The sequence below is a fragment of the Giraffa tippelskirchi genome, chromosome 13 (assembly GCF_054371585.1).
Source record: "Giraffa tippelskirchi isolate mGirTip1 chromosome 13, T2T-mGirTip1v1.2.pri, whole genome shotgun sequence".
Lineage (NCBI taxonomy): Eukaryota > Metazoa > Chordata > Mammalia > Artiodactyla > Giraffidae > Giraffa > Giraffa tippelskirchi.
This window is the reverse complement of record NC_137287.1, coordinates 90883972-90901502: the sequence shown is the minus strand read 5'-3', so window position 1 is coordinate 90901502 and position 17531 is coordinate 90883972. Positions and strand designations below refer to the sequence as shown.

At 41.8% G+C, this 17531-nt stretch overlaps 1 protein-coding gene across 2 annotated transcripts; it reads right to left on the bottom strand.

Annotated features, from left to right (window-relative positions):
* Positions 1–810: 810 nt before the first annotated feature.
* On the bottom strand, positions 811–15683 carry CHGB (chromogranin B). 2 transcript variants are annotated; one of them, XM_081556423.1, is made up of 6 exons: positions 15566–15683; positions 15417–15483; positions 10404–10450; positions 9860–9953; positions 2089–3755; positions 811–1194 (listed from the first exon to the last, which is right to left on the bottom strand). In XM_081556423.1, the coding sequence occupies exons 2-6, from the start codon at positions 15463–15465 to the stop codon at positions 1111–1113; spliced, it is 1941 nt and encodes a 646-aa protein (XP_081412549.1). In that variant the 5' UTR covers positions 15466–15483; positions 15566–15683; the 3' UTR covers positions 811–1110. The 2 variants fall into 2 exon arrangements, with proteins under 2 accessions (XP_081412549.1, XP_081412548.1); XM_081556422.1 differs by having other exon boundaries at positions 15417–15638.
* Positions 15684–17531: the final 1848 nt, after the last annotated feature.

Genomic DNA, 17531 nt, shown 5'->3' with positions numbered 1-17531 from the left:
AATAAAAGTCATGGTTGATGCCCAGAAAACAACTCTTTCCCTAAACTGCCAAAACAGTAGTAATAAACCAAGCAGAAGCCACCATATGTGAGGAATGAGATGACAAGTAAAAGGAAGAAGAGATCTTGTCTGTCAGTCTTGCTGGGAGAAGCTGCAGCCATAGAAATCTAGCAGCCAGTGTTTCCTACACCATTGCCTTACACCAGGCACTATACTGAGTGTTTTGCATAAACTCAGTCATCCTCATAACAATCCAATGAACAGATACCCTTGTTTTACTGATGTACCTGAGCTCCAGAGAGGGAAAGTAAATTGCCCAAAGTCACACAGCTACAGAGTCAGAGCCTTGTCTTCCTGAAGAGCAGAAATCAAACAAGCCCTGAAGTTCCAAGGATCTGTCTGGCCTATCCTAGATATGATTCCCAGTTGGGAGTTCTTCCCACTGTCCAAACTTTCTCCTCAGCCCTGAAAAATGACTCTGGGCCGGCTATTCCCAGAGCTCTCCAGGTAATAGGACTGTAAAAGTAATGTCTTATGATCACTTTTGAAACAGGTTCTTTAAGCCTATTTAACCTTTCTCCAGCCCAGGGAAACAGATGCCTTTTCCTGATCTCTTTCTCTTTATATCCTTCACAGGATTCTTTTATTTCAGATGTTTGCTCTTTTCCCTTTTTTTTTTTTTTTCTATTCTGCATTCAAAGACCAACAAACCAACAAATCTTACTGCTGTATTTTAGAATTTACTTTGAAGAATGGATCTGAAAGTCAGACCCCTTCATATTAGCCCAAGGGAAGCTGAGAACATGATGCTTTTGGCCTCAGGTGAATATTTTATTACTTCAAACTAAGACATTTTTTCAAGGACAGTAGCACAGTCATTGTCACAAGCATGTTAATATATCTACTTTTTGATAAAGAGTATACTACAAGTCATGCTATTCATATTTTCAATAGCATTCTGGCAAAAAAGACATTTCCAATTGTGTCAAACCTTGAATGAGTAAATTCTACTTTCTGCCTTTGGGTAAATAAATGGGGTCTTTCCGTGAAGTGGTGGATAACAGATCATATGAAGGCTCTCTTAAAATCTGCCCTTTACTCTAATGACCATTAGCCTCTTCGGTTACCACTGAATTTCTCAGCTATTTTCTGTAGTTCCAAATCCATCGCAGCCAAGTTTTCAAGTTCTTTCTCCTAGAAAATACAGAAAAGTAGAGGCATGAGGTCCCAGATCAAAAAACAACCTACCTTTTTGTAGTTTGAGGGAGTATGAACAGAAAAGGGAGTTTTTGATATGTTAGATTCTATAGAAGATACCCTACATCAGTGGTTTTCAAAATGCAGTTGCTTGACCAGCAGCATCAGCATCACTAGGGAACTTATCAGAAATACAGGTTCTTGGGCCCTACCTGGGGCCTACCTACCAAACCAGACACTCTAAGGCTAGAAACCCCATATGATTCTGATACACATTCAACTTTGAGACGCACCAAGCTACATAATCAATACTGGGAGAAAAAAACAAAACAAAACACTATTAAGAAAGGTAACGCTCCGGGAACGTTACTTCTCCCAGACATAGATATCTGAATGTTGTAGGCTAGGAGATAAAAAAGAGAGAACAAAGCAACTAATTTCTGTACTGTCTGTTCTTTCCTACCCCCAGGAAATAGTGATGAAAAGTCAAATGACCGAGGAGAATACACTAGACCAGTGGTTTTCAACCTTGACTGAATATTGAAACCACCTGGGAGCTTTAAACATCCTGATGCCCAGGCAGCATCCAGTACCAGACAGAATCTCTGGGGGTGGGTCCCAGAATGTCAGTAATTTTTCAAGCTCCCCAGGTGATGACAATGTGTAGCTGAGGTTGAGAAGCACTGCAGTGGGAGGAAGTTGACAGGGATGTCAACAATGGCTAGATGCCCGGTAGAAATCAAACCTAGATGTTATCTCCATTCCCTTACTAGGTCTACAGTCTCATGGTGATCAATTCCCATCATTTTCCCCATAACATTAGATAATCTTGTACATAACATACTAACATTAACTATATGAAGTTAGTTTTAAGCAGAAGCCCCACTATACCTCTTCCTCCGTCAGAACTCCTTGGCCAGCCCTCTCCTCTTCATTTTCTGCTGTGTGTCGTGGGCTCATCTGCTCCTCGGAGTCATAGAAGTCTGGGAACTCAGCTGACTTCTTCCTGTAGTGAAGGAGCTGGTCCAGTTCGGCCACTCGGTCATACTGCCTTTTTAGATCCAGTTTGGGGACCAGGCTTCTCTTCTCATACCCCCAGTTTACATCCTCTTCAAAGGGCTTTTTCTCCCACCAGTCATAGTTGTATTCTGGGAAGAAATGCTTCTCATTCAAGGTCAGCCCATTTTCCTCTTCACCCTCAAGAAAATTGTCATCCATGTGGTCTTTTCTCTCAAAACGGCTGCTCTTCCACTGGGGAGGGTCGTAGAATGGATTGAGGAGCTCCCCTAATCTCTTTTCAGCGATGTGATGGGGAGCATACTGTTTGCCTCGAAGCCTAGCCTCTTCCCTGTTCTCGTCAGCGTCTCGCGGGTCTCCCTGCGGCTGCCACTTCCCTCGGGCTCCTTCCTCACCCTTTTCCTCACCATAGTCGAGGTAATTCCTCAGCTCGCCTGGTAGGCGGCGCCTCGCCTTGTCCCTCTGGCTTTCCTGAACACGGTGGTGCGTTTCACCCAAGAACCGTTTCTCATCTGTTTGGCCTAGCATGGAGTAGGCCGCCGCCTCCCCTCCCCGGGCTCTGTAGCTGGGTCCCCGCGCCGGACCCCTCTCTTCCTCGCTCTCCTCGCTGTATCCCTGCGCCATGTTTAGATCCTGGCTGAGGCCTTGTCTCTTGTTTTCCTGCTCTAGGCTCTCCTCGCTAGGAAGCCTTAGAGCCTGGTGCTCTCCACGTCCTCTGCCCCCGAATCGTGCCCCCTGCAGGTCCTCGGGAGCCTGGGCAGCTGAGTGTCTCTTCACTTCCTCCCCATATTCGGCTCCCTCCTCCAAAGCACTATAGTGGGCTGGATGGCGGGCTTTCTCTTCCCCTGAGTTGGCCGTGCCCACGTGTGACTCCTCCTCGAGGGGAGGATTCCCCTCCTGAGAGGACCTGTCGGGCCTGCTCCTCCCGTGGTGGTGTCTTGGCCTCGAGCGCCGTTTGTCCACCTCGGGGCTGGCATCCTCTTCGCTTTCTCCTGGTGCTTCCTGGCCCTCCGGGCGGCGCTGCGGCCCTTGGGGCCAGTTCTCCTGGCTCTTGGTCTCCTCTCCGCTCTCCTGGCTGCTCCTCTCCCGGCTGTGCGACTTCTCAAGGCCCCCCGCAGACTGTGTATCATATCTGGACACTAACTCCTCTTTCTTAGCCGGAGTCTGGTTTCTTTGGTTGAGAAAAGCCGTTTGTGCCTTTCCCGGCCCTTCAGACAGTCTCTCCTCACTGCCAACTTCCCCACGTTCCCTTTTCTGATATTTTACCATTTCTTCCTCCCTGTTCTGTCCCTCGCCCTTAGAATAGCGTGTCTTTGCTTCTTTGGCCACTTGACTTCCCAGGGGCACGCCTGCCCGCTCTCGGCTATGCCCACCGCTCTCCGTGTCTGCCACTGTGGGGACTTGGGCATCCCCCTCCCCCGAGTCCTCCCTACTGGAGAGCCCGGGGGCTTCTGAGGTGTCAGCTGGGTCTCTCAACAATCTCACTTCAAACCTTGTGTTTTCATTTTCACTTTTCTCTTCATCTTTGAGCTCTTTTCCATCTATAATGAAAATAAAAAAGAGTATCACTTCAGAATTGCTTCTGGTTCAGTAAGCACCAGCCTCAGTGATCACTACAAACCCTAAAGATCCTGAAAATCCTTGGGTAATTTTTTCAGTTAATTTTTTAAGATTACTTTTGAAAGAAGTGGTATGAAAACTCCTTAGCTGTATTTAAATCTGATAATAAATACTCTACATATTTATTTTTTCATAACACCCATAAGCATCTTTTTTCTTTTCTTCTTTGGCTGCATTTTTTGGGGAGGGTCTTCTTTGCTGCCTGCGGGCTTTCTCTAGTTGCAGTGAGTTGGGGGTCTGCTCTTCCTTGTGGTGTGCAGGCGTCTCATTGCGTTGGCTTCTTTTGTTGCAGAGCACAGGCTCAGTAGTTGTGGTGTACTGGGCTAAGTTGCTCCAAGACATGTGGGAGCTTCCAGGACCAGGGATCAAACCTGTGTCTTCTGCATTGTTAGGTGGATTCTTAACCACTGGATCACCTGAGCATCTTTCAGTGACCAAATTGAAACTCAAATATAGGTTTATAAAATAGTATAAACATTATATAAAATGTTAGAATTTAGAACCAGAAGAAGCCTTAGAATTTGTGTAGTTCAACCTCCTTGTGACAACAAAGACATTGAGGCTCAGAGAGGTGTAATTAAGGACCATTCTTTCCAAATTTACTCTAAGTAAACCTTTAAAAATTAGCATTGTGTAAATATCTCCCATTAGAACCCAGCTAAGTAAAGTTAAATAGCCAAAATGGAAAATATCAGATTCAACAGAGGATTAAATTTCTTTAATTATTAGTTTGTTGTTCAGTCACTCAGACTTGTCTGACTCTTAGTTTATCAGACTTTAATTATCCAATCAACTGTATAAATGCAACTTAGCAGTAAGTTACAATATAGCTTAATAATTGGTGATAAGCAGGGTGTTTATTTCTTCCCTGAGAAAACCGCACAGCAGTGGAAGGGACCATGTCCTTCCCTCATTCAGGTCCCATCTGCCCCTCCTGTTCTCAAATGTTGAGAATGAACTTCAGTAAACTGAGTTATCTTTGTATTGCACAAGTCAACAGTAACAGTAGATGGTGTAACAAATATTTTAACTGAATATTGTTTTCTCTCATCTTTTCCAAATGTTCACAGCTTTTTTTTAGGTTATTTATTTTTAATTGGAGGATAATTGCTTTACCATGTTGTGTTGGTTTCTACCATATATCAACATGAATCAGCCACAGGTATACACATGTCCTCTCCCTCTTGAACCTCCCTTCCACCTCTTACCCCATCCCAGCCCTCTAGATTATCAGAGAACACCAGGCTGAGCTCCCTGCTGTAAATGGCAACTTCCCATTAACTATCTGTTTTACACTTGGTAATGTATATCTTTCAATGCTATTCTCTCAATTTGTCCCACCCTCTCCTTTTCCCGCTGTGTCCGTAAGTGTATTCTCTATGTCTGAATCTCTATTCCTGCCCTACAAATAGATTCATCAGTACCATTTTTCTAGATTTCATATATATGTGTTAATATACAATATTTGTTTTTCACTTTCTGACCTACTTCATTCTATGTAACAGGCTCTGTGTTCATCCACCTCACTAAAATGACTCAAATTCATTATTTGTTGACACCTTCTTTACTAAGGTAAGGTAAGGTGAAGTCACTCAGTCATGTCCGACTCTTTGCTACCCCACGGACTGTAGCTTACCCGGCTCCTCCGTCTATGGGATTTTCCAGGCGAGAGTACTTAAGTGGGTTGCCATTTCCTTCTCCAGAGGATCTTCCCGACCCACGGATCGAACCTGGGTCTCCCGCATTGTAGGCAGACACTTTACCGTCTGAGCCACCAGGGAACTCCCTTAACTCAAGGGCATCCCACAAAAGGAGATAATGTAGTTAACACTGAGTTGTTAGCTTGGAGGGCTTGGATTTCAACTGATGTCACTGAGTTCAGATAGAACAACTGAAGTCAATGCCGCTCACAGCTCTGGGCTGACCTCTGCACCATCCATGGTGAGAGCCACCAACCTTTTGTGGCTATTGAGGACTTGAAATGTGGCTAGTCCAAACTGAGACATGCCATAAATGTAAGAAGCGACAAGATGTCAGATACTTCAGATTAAAAAAAAAGAATGTAAGATGTCTCAAATTTTCATATTGATTATATGTTGAAATGATAATATTTTGGATGTACAGTATAATATATTATAAATATATTGGACATATAAAAATTATATTGATAAAATAAATGGGACAAAAGTAAATGTATTATTATTTACTTATTAAATTTATTATTATTTATTCTTTTTACTTTTTTAATGTAGCTACTGGAAAATTTGAAATTATATATGTGGTTCACGTGGTATTTCTACTGAACAGCTCTTGGTGAGTCATTTTGAATTGACATTTGCAAAACAGAAAAAAGTGGTCTGTTTTGTAAAAATGTCCAAGAAAGCAGTCTATTCCTCTCTGCTTAAAAGCCTAGTCTGGCATAATAATATCCTCATGTTTTATGAGGCAACTGAAATGTCCCTGACCTTTCACACCCAGACACCTGAGGGCTAGCTCCTCACCAATGCCTCTGCCTTTTAAGAGCCAGTGATGGTGTGTGCAGCACTGAGGCAGGGCTGACCAGGTAGACACAGATAAGCAGGGAGGATCTGAGCAGAGATACTGACATCATTCAAACAGAATCTTAGCTTCCCCGGGCAGAGGCTGTGTGGCCCATTTCCTACTACCTGCTGGTAAGGAAGATAATTATTTTTATTTTTTCCTAGTTAAATGTATGCTGCCTATAGCAGCTTGCCTGAGACTTAGCACTTCTTCCTAAATTTAGCTTTTAGCCCCTTCAGGTGAGATATGAGGAGGGCTGTGATTAGCAGCATACAGTTTTGTCAATCTGAAAATGAAGGTGTGAAGCTCACTCTTACTTCAAGTAGAAAGAGGAAAAATGCACCTTCCTTCCCTGACTGTCATGTTGCAAAGAGGACCAGATCAACCAGGTCAAATAGATTTTTATACCTGTTAAATTGGAGCATGAATTCCCTAAGTTCTCTTCAAACCATAAAACAATGATTTTTCTCTACTCTCCAAATGTTCGTTTGCTCAGCACATCCAGAGATGTGCTGGAGAAAGTGAGAGTGGAGATGGAGATGGGCTGGGGATGGGAGGGAGGCTGCATGAAGGAATTCATCCAGCTAGTTGGCAGGAAACTCCATTAGTTCTCTGATAAGCATAAGACATGTCAGTGAGAGAGAAAACCAGAATAGGACAGAAGTGTGGACAAAGAATGTTGCCTGCCAAGTCAGTAAACAAAGGATGTTATGGTCATCAAGCCATCAGACAAGTGAAGTTGCTCAGTCGTGTCCGACTCTTTGCAACCCCGTGGACTGTAGCCTACCAGGCTCCTCCATCCATGGGATTTTCCAGGCAAGAGTACTGGAGTGGGTTGCCATTTCCTTCTCCAGGGGATCTTCCCGACCCAGGGATCGAACCCAGGTCTCCCGCATTGTAGACAGATGCTTTACCATTTGAGCCACCAGGGAAGTCATCAAGCCATCAGCCACACCTAATTGTGTACCCAGAGGGGATTTAGGAAGGAAAAAATAAGATAAAAGTACATATCCAAGGAATGACTTCAATAATCCCAGACTCTTGAATCTTCCCATATATAGAAAAGTGCTAAATTCATTAACTTAAGATGTCTAGTTATCTTCAATTAACAGTAATCTTTTGAAGTTCTGATTACCTGGTTTTTGTTGCAAAAACTCCTATATATCCTGGCTCCTCCCTTACCTCTTCAAAAGAGTCCCTGAGAGCTATCTGAGAGGCTGTTTCCTGGGCTTAAGTCCTCAATATGTCCATGGAATAAAACATAATTCTCAACTTTTAGGTTGTACTTTTTTTTTTCAGTCAGCAGAAGTTATGAACTGGTAGCCCAGAGGTGAGTTGTATTTGGCCTAAGTAACATTTTCAGTAAATTTGAATTCAGAGGCAATACTTAAATGCCAGGAAATATTGCTCAGAAAAATCCAACTTTTAAATTATTGTGAAAAATCCCAAGATCTCACAACAGAATCCATATTTCTCTCACAATAGGATTGAAGCTGTGAAAAATCTACTCCCCTTTAGAAGGGGCATGTATCCTCCAGTTTGTGAGTCACTTCCTGTCCTGCTTTACTCCTTTCTGTTATCTGTCTGGCCCTGACTGGTGTTTGAGTTTCCACCACCCTGGAGGAGCTCAAATTTTCCTGATCTCAGTATTGAATGGCTCTCTGGCTGTGACGTCTCTAAGGTCCTGAGAGACATGGGTCATTTGATTTTTACCAGTTTTCCTGGGGATGTCTCAAGAGACCTCAAAAAAACCCAGGGCACAGTCAATGATGAGCAAAAGCTAGAATCCTACCTGAGGGTTAAGAATCTGATCTTGGCAGTTAACAGCAGTTTGCCCTACAATCAATAACTCTTCTAAGTGACTAAACAACAAAAAGCAATCATGGTTCTTTGATGACCTAGTCTGACAGACCCAGAACTTCTGCATCCATCTGGTAAACAAAGAAAGGGGAAGGAAGAGAGCAAGATGGGTTGGCCCAAAGGAGCAGATTTTAGTCCCTGCCAGGAGACCCACCCTGCTCTCACTCATTCCCTGCAATGGTTAATAAGCTCATTCAAACAAGCTCATTCCTATAACTGCTAGGAGAGAAAGTTGGGGAGAAATTCATCAAAGTATTAGGCTGGGAGTGTTAGGGAAGCTTCCTTCCACTGTGCATGGGGCTCCTATGGCCTCAAGCTCCCACACCTCCTATGGTTATCCTGAAGCCCCCAGTGGTGGATAGAGTCCCCCAGGTTACTCTTTTGGCTAGTCACTAATACTTTTTTTTAAATATAATTTTATACATGGGGCCTCATGTGCAGCAATGGAAAGAGAGTATTATCTGGCAATGGGAGATTTTGAAGGTGAAAAGAAAAAAATAAAATCTTCTGTTCATAGCCTGACTCAAAATTTAAAAGCAGAGAAAGATGTTAAAGAGAGCAGAGTTTTTTGGATTTTTTTTGAATCAGTTTGATTTTATGATAAACAGATGCATAGTTTTGTAAAATTTGTCCCTTCGAGTCAACTCCCAATGGATACTGGTTGTATCACTATTCGAATTTTGTTTTCAGCATAAGCTGTTTTGCAGAGAAACATCCCAGTCTATACTCAGAAGGCCATCGCTCTGACTTTTTGGATGCTCTAAGTCTGTCCCCACCCCTTCCAATTCTCAGGCCTGAAACTCCTGACACCATTTGGTAGTACCACTCATTCTAACAATGGGCTTCCCAGGTGGTGCAGTGGTAAAGAATCCGCCTGCCAATGCAGGAGACTCAGGTTCTATCCCTGGTTCAGGGATATCCCCTGAAGAAGGAAATGGCAAACCACTTCAGTATTTTTGCCTGGAAAATTCTATGGACAGGAGAGCCTGGCAGGAGTTGCCAAGAGTTGCACATGTGCATGCATGCATGCATGCATGCATGCGTGCACGTGTGCACACACACATTCTGATAAGCTATGCATTAAAACGGCTTAACCAGTCTGTTACATAAACAGGCCAAAAGTTTCCCAGTCACCTTTCCAAGCTTCTAACTCCTCGTTGTCAGAAGAGTAGAAGGCAAAGAGAAGTATAATTTTTGTTTTCTTCTATCCTTTCATCTTTCAACACTTCTCCCCTCTGTCTAATATAAACAAGCATTCCCCATACCTCCCTCCACTAAATAAAAGCCTGTTTTAAACTTACAAACTCTCAAACCAAGGAATTTAGAACTGATGAACGTCTCACAGACTATCATTGAGTTCAACTCCCTCATTTAATTTGAGAAAATAGGCCCAGAGAGGCAAGGGGTGTTCCCCATGGTAACACTAGCTATTAAGTGGTATAGCAAGGACTAAAAGCCGTAGCTTATCTCCCCAGATACTGATCGAGCCTGTACCCCTCCCACTGCATCACACCCCTGGGTCATAGGGAAGTAAAGTGGAAGTTGAAATGGAGGGAGCAGGAGAAAGGACAAATCTTTGTCCTTATTCAAAGGACAAAGATTTCCTGCAGTGGAGGACACTTACTCTTCTTCAGGACTTGTCGGCACTCAGGGGTGATGGGTGGAGCGCTGGACTTCAGTAGGGCATTTGAGAGGACCTCGATGATGCAGTGAGTCACCTAGGGGGGAACCCAAAAGTAGGTTGGCAAAGCTGGTGTCACTGGGATGGACTACTTAACCCAGAGCTGCTGTCGAGAGAAACTTGACTGTGTGACCTGTACTTGTGCAGAATCCTTGGATCAGGAATGTAGATTCACAAGGTCTGTACTGAAACCTCCCAGGCCTCTCCACAGAGCAATGCAAAAAGGCACTGGGTCAAGACTATCCAGAGAAACAAATAAACACCCACTTCTGAACAGATTAGAAGGAAAATGGTGTGATGACAGCTATCCTCATGGGCACTAAAACATCCAGGAAGAAGGTAAAAACACCAGGGCAAGAGGGACATCACTTACTCCTGTTTCCACATTGTTGTTTGCTTTTTGTTTTGTTTAGTTTGATGAGATAATGAGTGGGAGAATCCAGAGTCTAGATAAAAATCTAGATTTCAGAATTCCATCTCAACTTACCATTTCTTCCTTGTGGTTCCTGATGTCCACTGGCATAGAGCTGACGGCTTTGAAGGAGAAAAGGAATGGGAAACAACTTGAGTTGAATTTTGGAAGCTGTGTGTCTGCAAACTCACAAAATCACCCCACCCCAGCATGCTACTTGGAAGGAGGCGCAGAGTCAGAGCTGAGCAGGGTGGAGACAGTTGGGGATGTCTGCCTCAGGGACCAGAATCACCCCAGTTGCATGTATACACACACACATACACATACACAGCTGTTTTTCCTTAACACGTTATAAACAAGATTTGGAAATAAATGCTATCTTATATCCAATATAAATCATATCCACAGAAGGAGACCTTCTGGGATACTGACAATGTTCTGTTTTCCATCTGGGTGCTGATTACACAGGTGTGCTTAATGAGTGAAAAATTCAGTAAGAAGTATACTTAGTTATTTTCTTGGCCACATGGCATGTGGGATCTTTCTTTTTTAAAAAGTCTTTTTGAAAATAATTTTATTTATTTATTTTTGGTTGTGCTGGGTCTTTGTTGCTGGGTAGGTTTTTCTCCAGTTGCAGCGACCAGGGACTACTGTCTATTTGTGGTACGCAGGCTTCTCATTGTGGTGGCTTCTCTTGTTGAGCATGGGCTCTAGGACGCAAGGACTCATTAGTTGTGGTGCACAGGCTCAATATAGTTGCAGAACATGGGCTTCGTTGCTCTGAGACATGTGGGATCTTCCTGGATCAGGGATCAAAACCATATCTCCTGCATTAGTAGGTGGATTCTCTAGCACAGAACCACCAGGGAAGCCCAAACTGTAAATTTATGATTCATGCAGTTTTCTATATATATATCTACAAAAAAATTAAAAGCAAACTTAGCTTAAATGAAACCAGGGTGCCCTCTTCAACCTTTCTGCCTACTCAAAATGGGTAATGATATGATTCCCTCTGCCTCTTCCAGTCCCCAAGAAAATATTTTCCCTGAAATTCACTTCCTTTACAAAAACGTGGTTGTGATTATTTTATATAATTAATTACATTGTTTTACCCCAAGTCTTTTCTTAGACAAGCGTGCTTATGTGGCTGTATCAGTGTTGCTTCCCTTCCCCCATGTTGTCTGCATCCAGGTAAAGAACACGGAAAGTATCTAATTTTACCAGGACAGCACCGAGTCCATGATAGCACATGCAAAGAAGTGTTTAACAGAGGTTCATGATATATTGCAAAAAGACAAATTTTAATTTATTTAAATTAAATTTTATGAGATTCTGTTTATTTTAAACCCATGATTGAGGTGCTTTTGTCTGCTTAGGAAATGCTTCAGGTGTTTTTAATTTTACAGTGCCTTTTTCAGTTGCTTTGATTTTTTTATGTTTCACTTTGATTTTGTTCTGTCTAAGCCCTTTCCACTGGAGGAGTTCAAATCATTTACATATAGGCCCATCTCCATAGTTCTCCTGACACTTCCAGTGATTATGGCTGGAGAAGCTCAGTGCAAAAGATTCTTCCAGGAATTTGAAACAAGTGAAGAGCTATTTGGAGCAAGAGCAAAACTCTCAGACATCAGAGATGTAAGCTATTCAAATGCAGCTGCTTATTACCAGCAACCTGACCTTTCCTTCCCAAATATTTGCTTTCAAAGTCTCTCTAGCTGCTTCCCTCTGGTCAAACCATAGCACTCAATTTAGAAATAAAACTCCTATTTCATTTACTTACCTTATTGAATTTTCCTTATCAAAGCACAGCTTGGGATCTACTTCAGTTGTTTCAAGGGACTTAAGTAATGCAGTGTGTTAAATTAAAATCATGGGTAAAATATTTGAGAGGTGGCTAACAAGGTGACCCCATGATGTTCCTGAAATGTAGTTCAGATAAGATCTGGATGGCCACCTTTGACATTCAGAGTCCAATATGCTGGGCCATTATTTTATGCCCCAAATGACTGTTATTTGAGAACATTCCTACTTCGGCACTTACTCTTTCCACCTGATATCTGGAAAATGCCCTGAAAAGAAATAACTGAGAGAATTACTCCTGCAATAAACTAGAAGTTGCCTTTTTAAATTCTAGCATTACTAAACTTTCTTTGGTAATACATTTTCTTGGTAATAACTTTTCTCTTTTTTCCCCCTACAAATGTATAATAGTTGCTATTATTAACTATTTGGGGCAGAGGAATATTTTTCTTTAGTGACTCTAAACAATTTGTAACTTATGTTTGTTTTTATAGAACAGTTCTGTTTCCCTGATTGAGGCTCTTCAGGTGTGTTTTTGATGGAACTCAGATCTCCTTATGAAAACATATTATGCATCTAGTGAGATATCTAAGTTCCATTGTATTTCTTCCAGTAGAATCTGTGACACCAAAGTAATAACCAGAGATATGTTGATATCCCTAAAGTAGCTTATTTTATTTCTGTATAAGTTAAGATTTAGGGGGCACAAAAGAAAACCCAATGATTATGATAAAAGTGAAGTAATCAAATGGCAGAAAAACCTTCAAATAATATCACATGGTAAATCTGAGAATAACTTCCAAAATATTAGTATTCCATAAGACTAACTGCTGAGTTTTCCAAATTTGCTGGCATATTGAGTGCAGTACCTTCACAACATCATCTTTCAGGATTTGAAATACCTCAGCAGAAATTCTATCACCTCCACTAGCTTTGGTCATAGTGATGCTTCCTAAAGCCCCCTTGACTTTGCATTCCAGTATGTCTGGCTCTAGGTGAGTGATCACACCATTGTGGTTATATGGGTCATTAAGATCTTTTTTATAGGATAAGGGGATGACAGAAGATGAGATGGTTGGATGGCATCACTGACTCAATGGACATGAGTTTAAGTAAGCTCCGGGAGATGATGAAAGACAGGGAAGCCTGGGGTGCTGAAGTCCATGGGGTTGCAAAAACTTGGATACGACTGAGCGACTGAACAAGAACAACAAATAAGACTAACAAACTAAGGTTTGATCCCAGAGTGAAAATAAAACAGCTATAAAATAATACAGTAAGCAAGCTATTTTGAATGCAGAAACCATCTTACCTAGTGTAATATGAATAGCATGTAGCTCCTGAATGCATATTAATTTTTTAGGCTGCATAGTAACTACTGTAGAAAGGTATAGATCTCCTTCCAGAAGCTCATAATGGTAGGAAATAAACCAGATGGTTTCTGCAGGATTCCTGTGATTTTGGTAAATAACAAACTCTGCTTGAAGGCTACCATGTCTCATTTCCAAGCATTTGGAGGAGGAGGGAATGGGGAATAGAGTTTTTTTTTTTCCTGGGGTGAAAGAAAATGTTCTGAAATGTTATAATGGTTACACAATCTGTGAGTGTTCTAAAAATCACTGCTTATGCACTTTAAAAAGTGTAGATTTTATGTGTGTGAATTATAGCTCAGTAAAAAAAATTTCTTAAAGAATATCTTGATTTTAGTTGATATTAAAATATAAACCCTTCTTAAAATATTATCTTGCAAAAGAGCCATAAATATTTTACCACTATAGGGGCTTCCCTGGTAGCTCAGTGGTAAAGAAACTGCCTGCATGCAAGAGACTGGGTTTGATCCCTGGGTCGGGAAGATCCTCTGGAGAAGGGAATGGCAACCCACTCCAGTATTCCTGCCTGAGGAATTCCATGGGCAGAGGAACCTGGCGGGCTACAGTCCATGGGGTCACAAAGAGTCAGACATGACTGAGTGACTAACACACATGTAGGTAAATAAGTCTCAGAAATGACATTGTTTTCGTGGTCTATAGCACAATGTATAGCACAGATTTAGCCTATTAAGCAATTCCTTTCTGCAAATATTTTTGACAGGAAGGACTCTATTTATTTGGCTTTCTTCAATTAAATCATGAACATTTGTAGGCAATTTGTAAGAGTGACAAGAATTTTTTGAAAATTCTGAATTTGCAATAAAATAAATTACTGCTGGCTTTTGTCTTCTCTTTACATCTGGGATCCAGTAATTACTGTCAATGAAACCCTCATATTTATGTATGGCAATGCTTCAATTCTAGTTAGGAATCTCAATCTTAGATAAGAAAAATATTCTATGAGGTCATTAAGACCGTTTAAAAAAAACTCTCCAGTTTAATCTGGTGGCAGCATATTTACTTTCCAGTGGACTCGTAATGACTTCAGCACACAAATACACACACACACACACACACACACACACACACACACTTTTTTCCCCCAAAATCTCCAAAGATCATTGAGATTCAGAGCAGTTTGAAAGATTAATCCCACAATTTTCCAGGCATAAAGAAACTCTGTCAAATATCTACTATTTAAAATTGCATCCTCCCAAATTGACTAAAACAATTTATTTTTACTACTCTAAGAATATTTTTGTGGTTACTTTACACTCACTATTTTTCTGGAGCACAAAAGTCAAAATATCTATTGCACTTTTCATTTATAACTTAAAGATGTATTAATTTGAGTGTGAAATTACCTCTTCCCAGAGACAGAACTATAAAATACAGAAAAATATTACATTAAGCCTGAGGATAAATGAACATGCATATGTGTCATTTCTTAACATATATGTTAAGAAAAAAGATATATACATATATACATAAGAGACTTATCTTTATCTCATTATGTTTAAATGATATTAATAACAGTCATAGAAATTATACAGTTGCCAACTAATATAATAGGTGTACTCCTGTCTCTCCGTGGTCATCTGGCTTTAAAAAGCCAAACACACACTTAATTGCAGATACAGAAAAAGACTATAACAGCATTTCTCTAAATAGATGGAGAGGATGTGACATTATAGACATGAGCTAGGAAGTCCTCTGGCTTTTTCCAAGTCAGATGTTGAGGCAGGGAGTTGAAGGGAAACACTCAGGGAAGAGAAGAAATTAAGACCCTCAATCAAGAGGAAGAGATCTTCCACTCAATCCTCCCTCTCCCAGTATCCACCAGCCAACATGCCCAGAACTGCCAAGGAGACAGGCTGGCGCTGTCCGCGGTGCTGAACGGCCAGCCGCTCCCACTCACCTGCAACCACCGTGGCTCCCAGGAGGCCGAGAAGGGCGGCCGGCTGCATGGCCTGGCTCGTCCAAATCTGCGCGGAGAAAAGGATAGCAGTTGGAGCGGTGAATGAGAAGGGGACGGAAGGCGAGATGAAGATACTCCGGGAAAACAACCTTGTATCCTGGTCCCCGCGGTGTGGGGCGGTTGGCGCAGGCCCCGCTCTTTTAAAGGGCAAGCCAGGGCCGCAGGGCTGGGAGGGGCTGGCACCCAGGAGGCGGCGCCCCCTCGCTCAGCTCTGACGTCATGAAACGGCCTTCAGGGGCGGTGGCGCAAGTAGGAAGAAATTTACGCCAGTGCAGTCGCCTCGGTGTTCTGAGTCTTCAGCGGGGGTGGGGAGTTAGGTAGAAAGGGTGGAAGGGTGAGGGGAGGTAGCTCAAATCGGAGTCCGAGGGGAGAGGAGGGAGTCCTGCTTAGATTGTCCAAATATATTTCTCATCTTCCCCGCATCCCGCCCTCTCCAACCCCTCCAAACCCCCCAACCCCCGACCCCAGCCGCCAACCTCCGTATCTAGAAACGTGTTTGAGGCTGTGTATGAAAGTGTTAGTCGCTTCAGTCGTGTCCGACTCTTTGCGACCTCATGGACTGTAACCCGCCAGGGTCCTCTGTCCATGAAATTCACCAGGCAAGAATACTGGAGTGGTTTGCCGTTTCCTTCTCCAGGGGATCTTCCCGACCCAGGGATTGAACCCAGGTCTCCCGCATTGCAGGCAGATTCTTTACCATCTGAGCCACCAGGGAGGCTGTGTATCTCTTTTCAATATTGTAGTTGGACGATAGCCAGTTCCTATATTCAGACTTAGTTTTTTTTTCTCATTATTTTATAAACTTTTTATTATTTTTGCTTTTGACATTTAAGATTAACATGTACAGGGCAGAGGTGGGAGGCGTGGAAGATTTCTCAGGAATTCTCTCAAAGCAGGATGACGGAGGAAATCAGTATTTTCTTTATTAACAAGGGCTTTAGAATAAACATCCTATGAGATAGGGGCATGGTCACTTTTTTTTTTTTTTTTTTTTTTGGCTGAGCAGGAAGCACAGAGTCTTAACCACTAGACCTCCAGGAATTCCCACTTTAAAAAAAAGCATAAGTCTATTTTCTGTGTCTGTTTCTCCATTGTTGCCCTGTAAGTAAATTCTTCAGGACCATTTTTCTAGATTCTGTATATATGTGTTAGAATATGGTATTTATTTTTCTCTTTCTGACTCAGTTCACTCTGCATAATAGGTTCTAGGTAGGAGAGAATGAGAAAGAGTAACATGGAAACTTACATTACCATATGTAAAATAGATAGCCAACAGGAATTTGCTGTATGTCTCAGGAAACCAAACAGGGACTCTGTATCAACCTAGAGGGGTGGGATGGGGAGGGAGATGGGAGGGAACTTCAAAAGGGAGGGGATATATGTATACCTATGGCTGATTCATGTTGAGATTTGACAGAAAACAGCAAAATTCTGTAAAGCAATTATCCTTCAATAAAAAATGATTAAAAAAAAATATCACCACCTAATTTTTCTGGGAATTTGTTTGGTCTTTTTGTTTTTTGGGTTTTTTTTACTGAAATGAACATATCTCCCACCTGCTGTGTAGTTTAACTTTGGGAAAAACCTAGAATTCATACGTGCATGTTAATGGGTATGTTTCTGGACTCTTCTAGAATATCAGTCCGTCCCATTTCAGTGGTCTATTTGTTTGTCCTTGAAGCAGTACCACACTTTCTTTATCATCATATCTTTTTAATATGTTTTGCTATCTGGGGGAAAAGTTCTTTCCCCCTTATTTTTCTTAGGAAGTTATTCTTGGCCCTTTGCACTTTCATATAAATTTTAGAAGCAGTTTTCAATTTGCATGAAAAAAATCTGTTAAGATTTTGATAGGAATTGTATCAGATTTATGGATTGATTTGATTACAACTGACATCTTTAATCTGTGAATTGATTTGGGAACAAATGACAATAGTGGGCTGACAGTTGTTTGATTGCTGTTATTGTTCTGGATAGAGTTTTATCTGAACTTGTACAAAATACTATTACCATAGGAAAAGAAAAGAAGCTACGGGGAAAAACATTTCTCAGGAA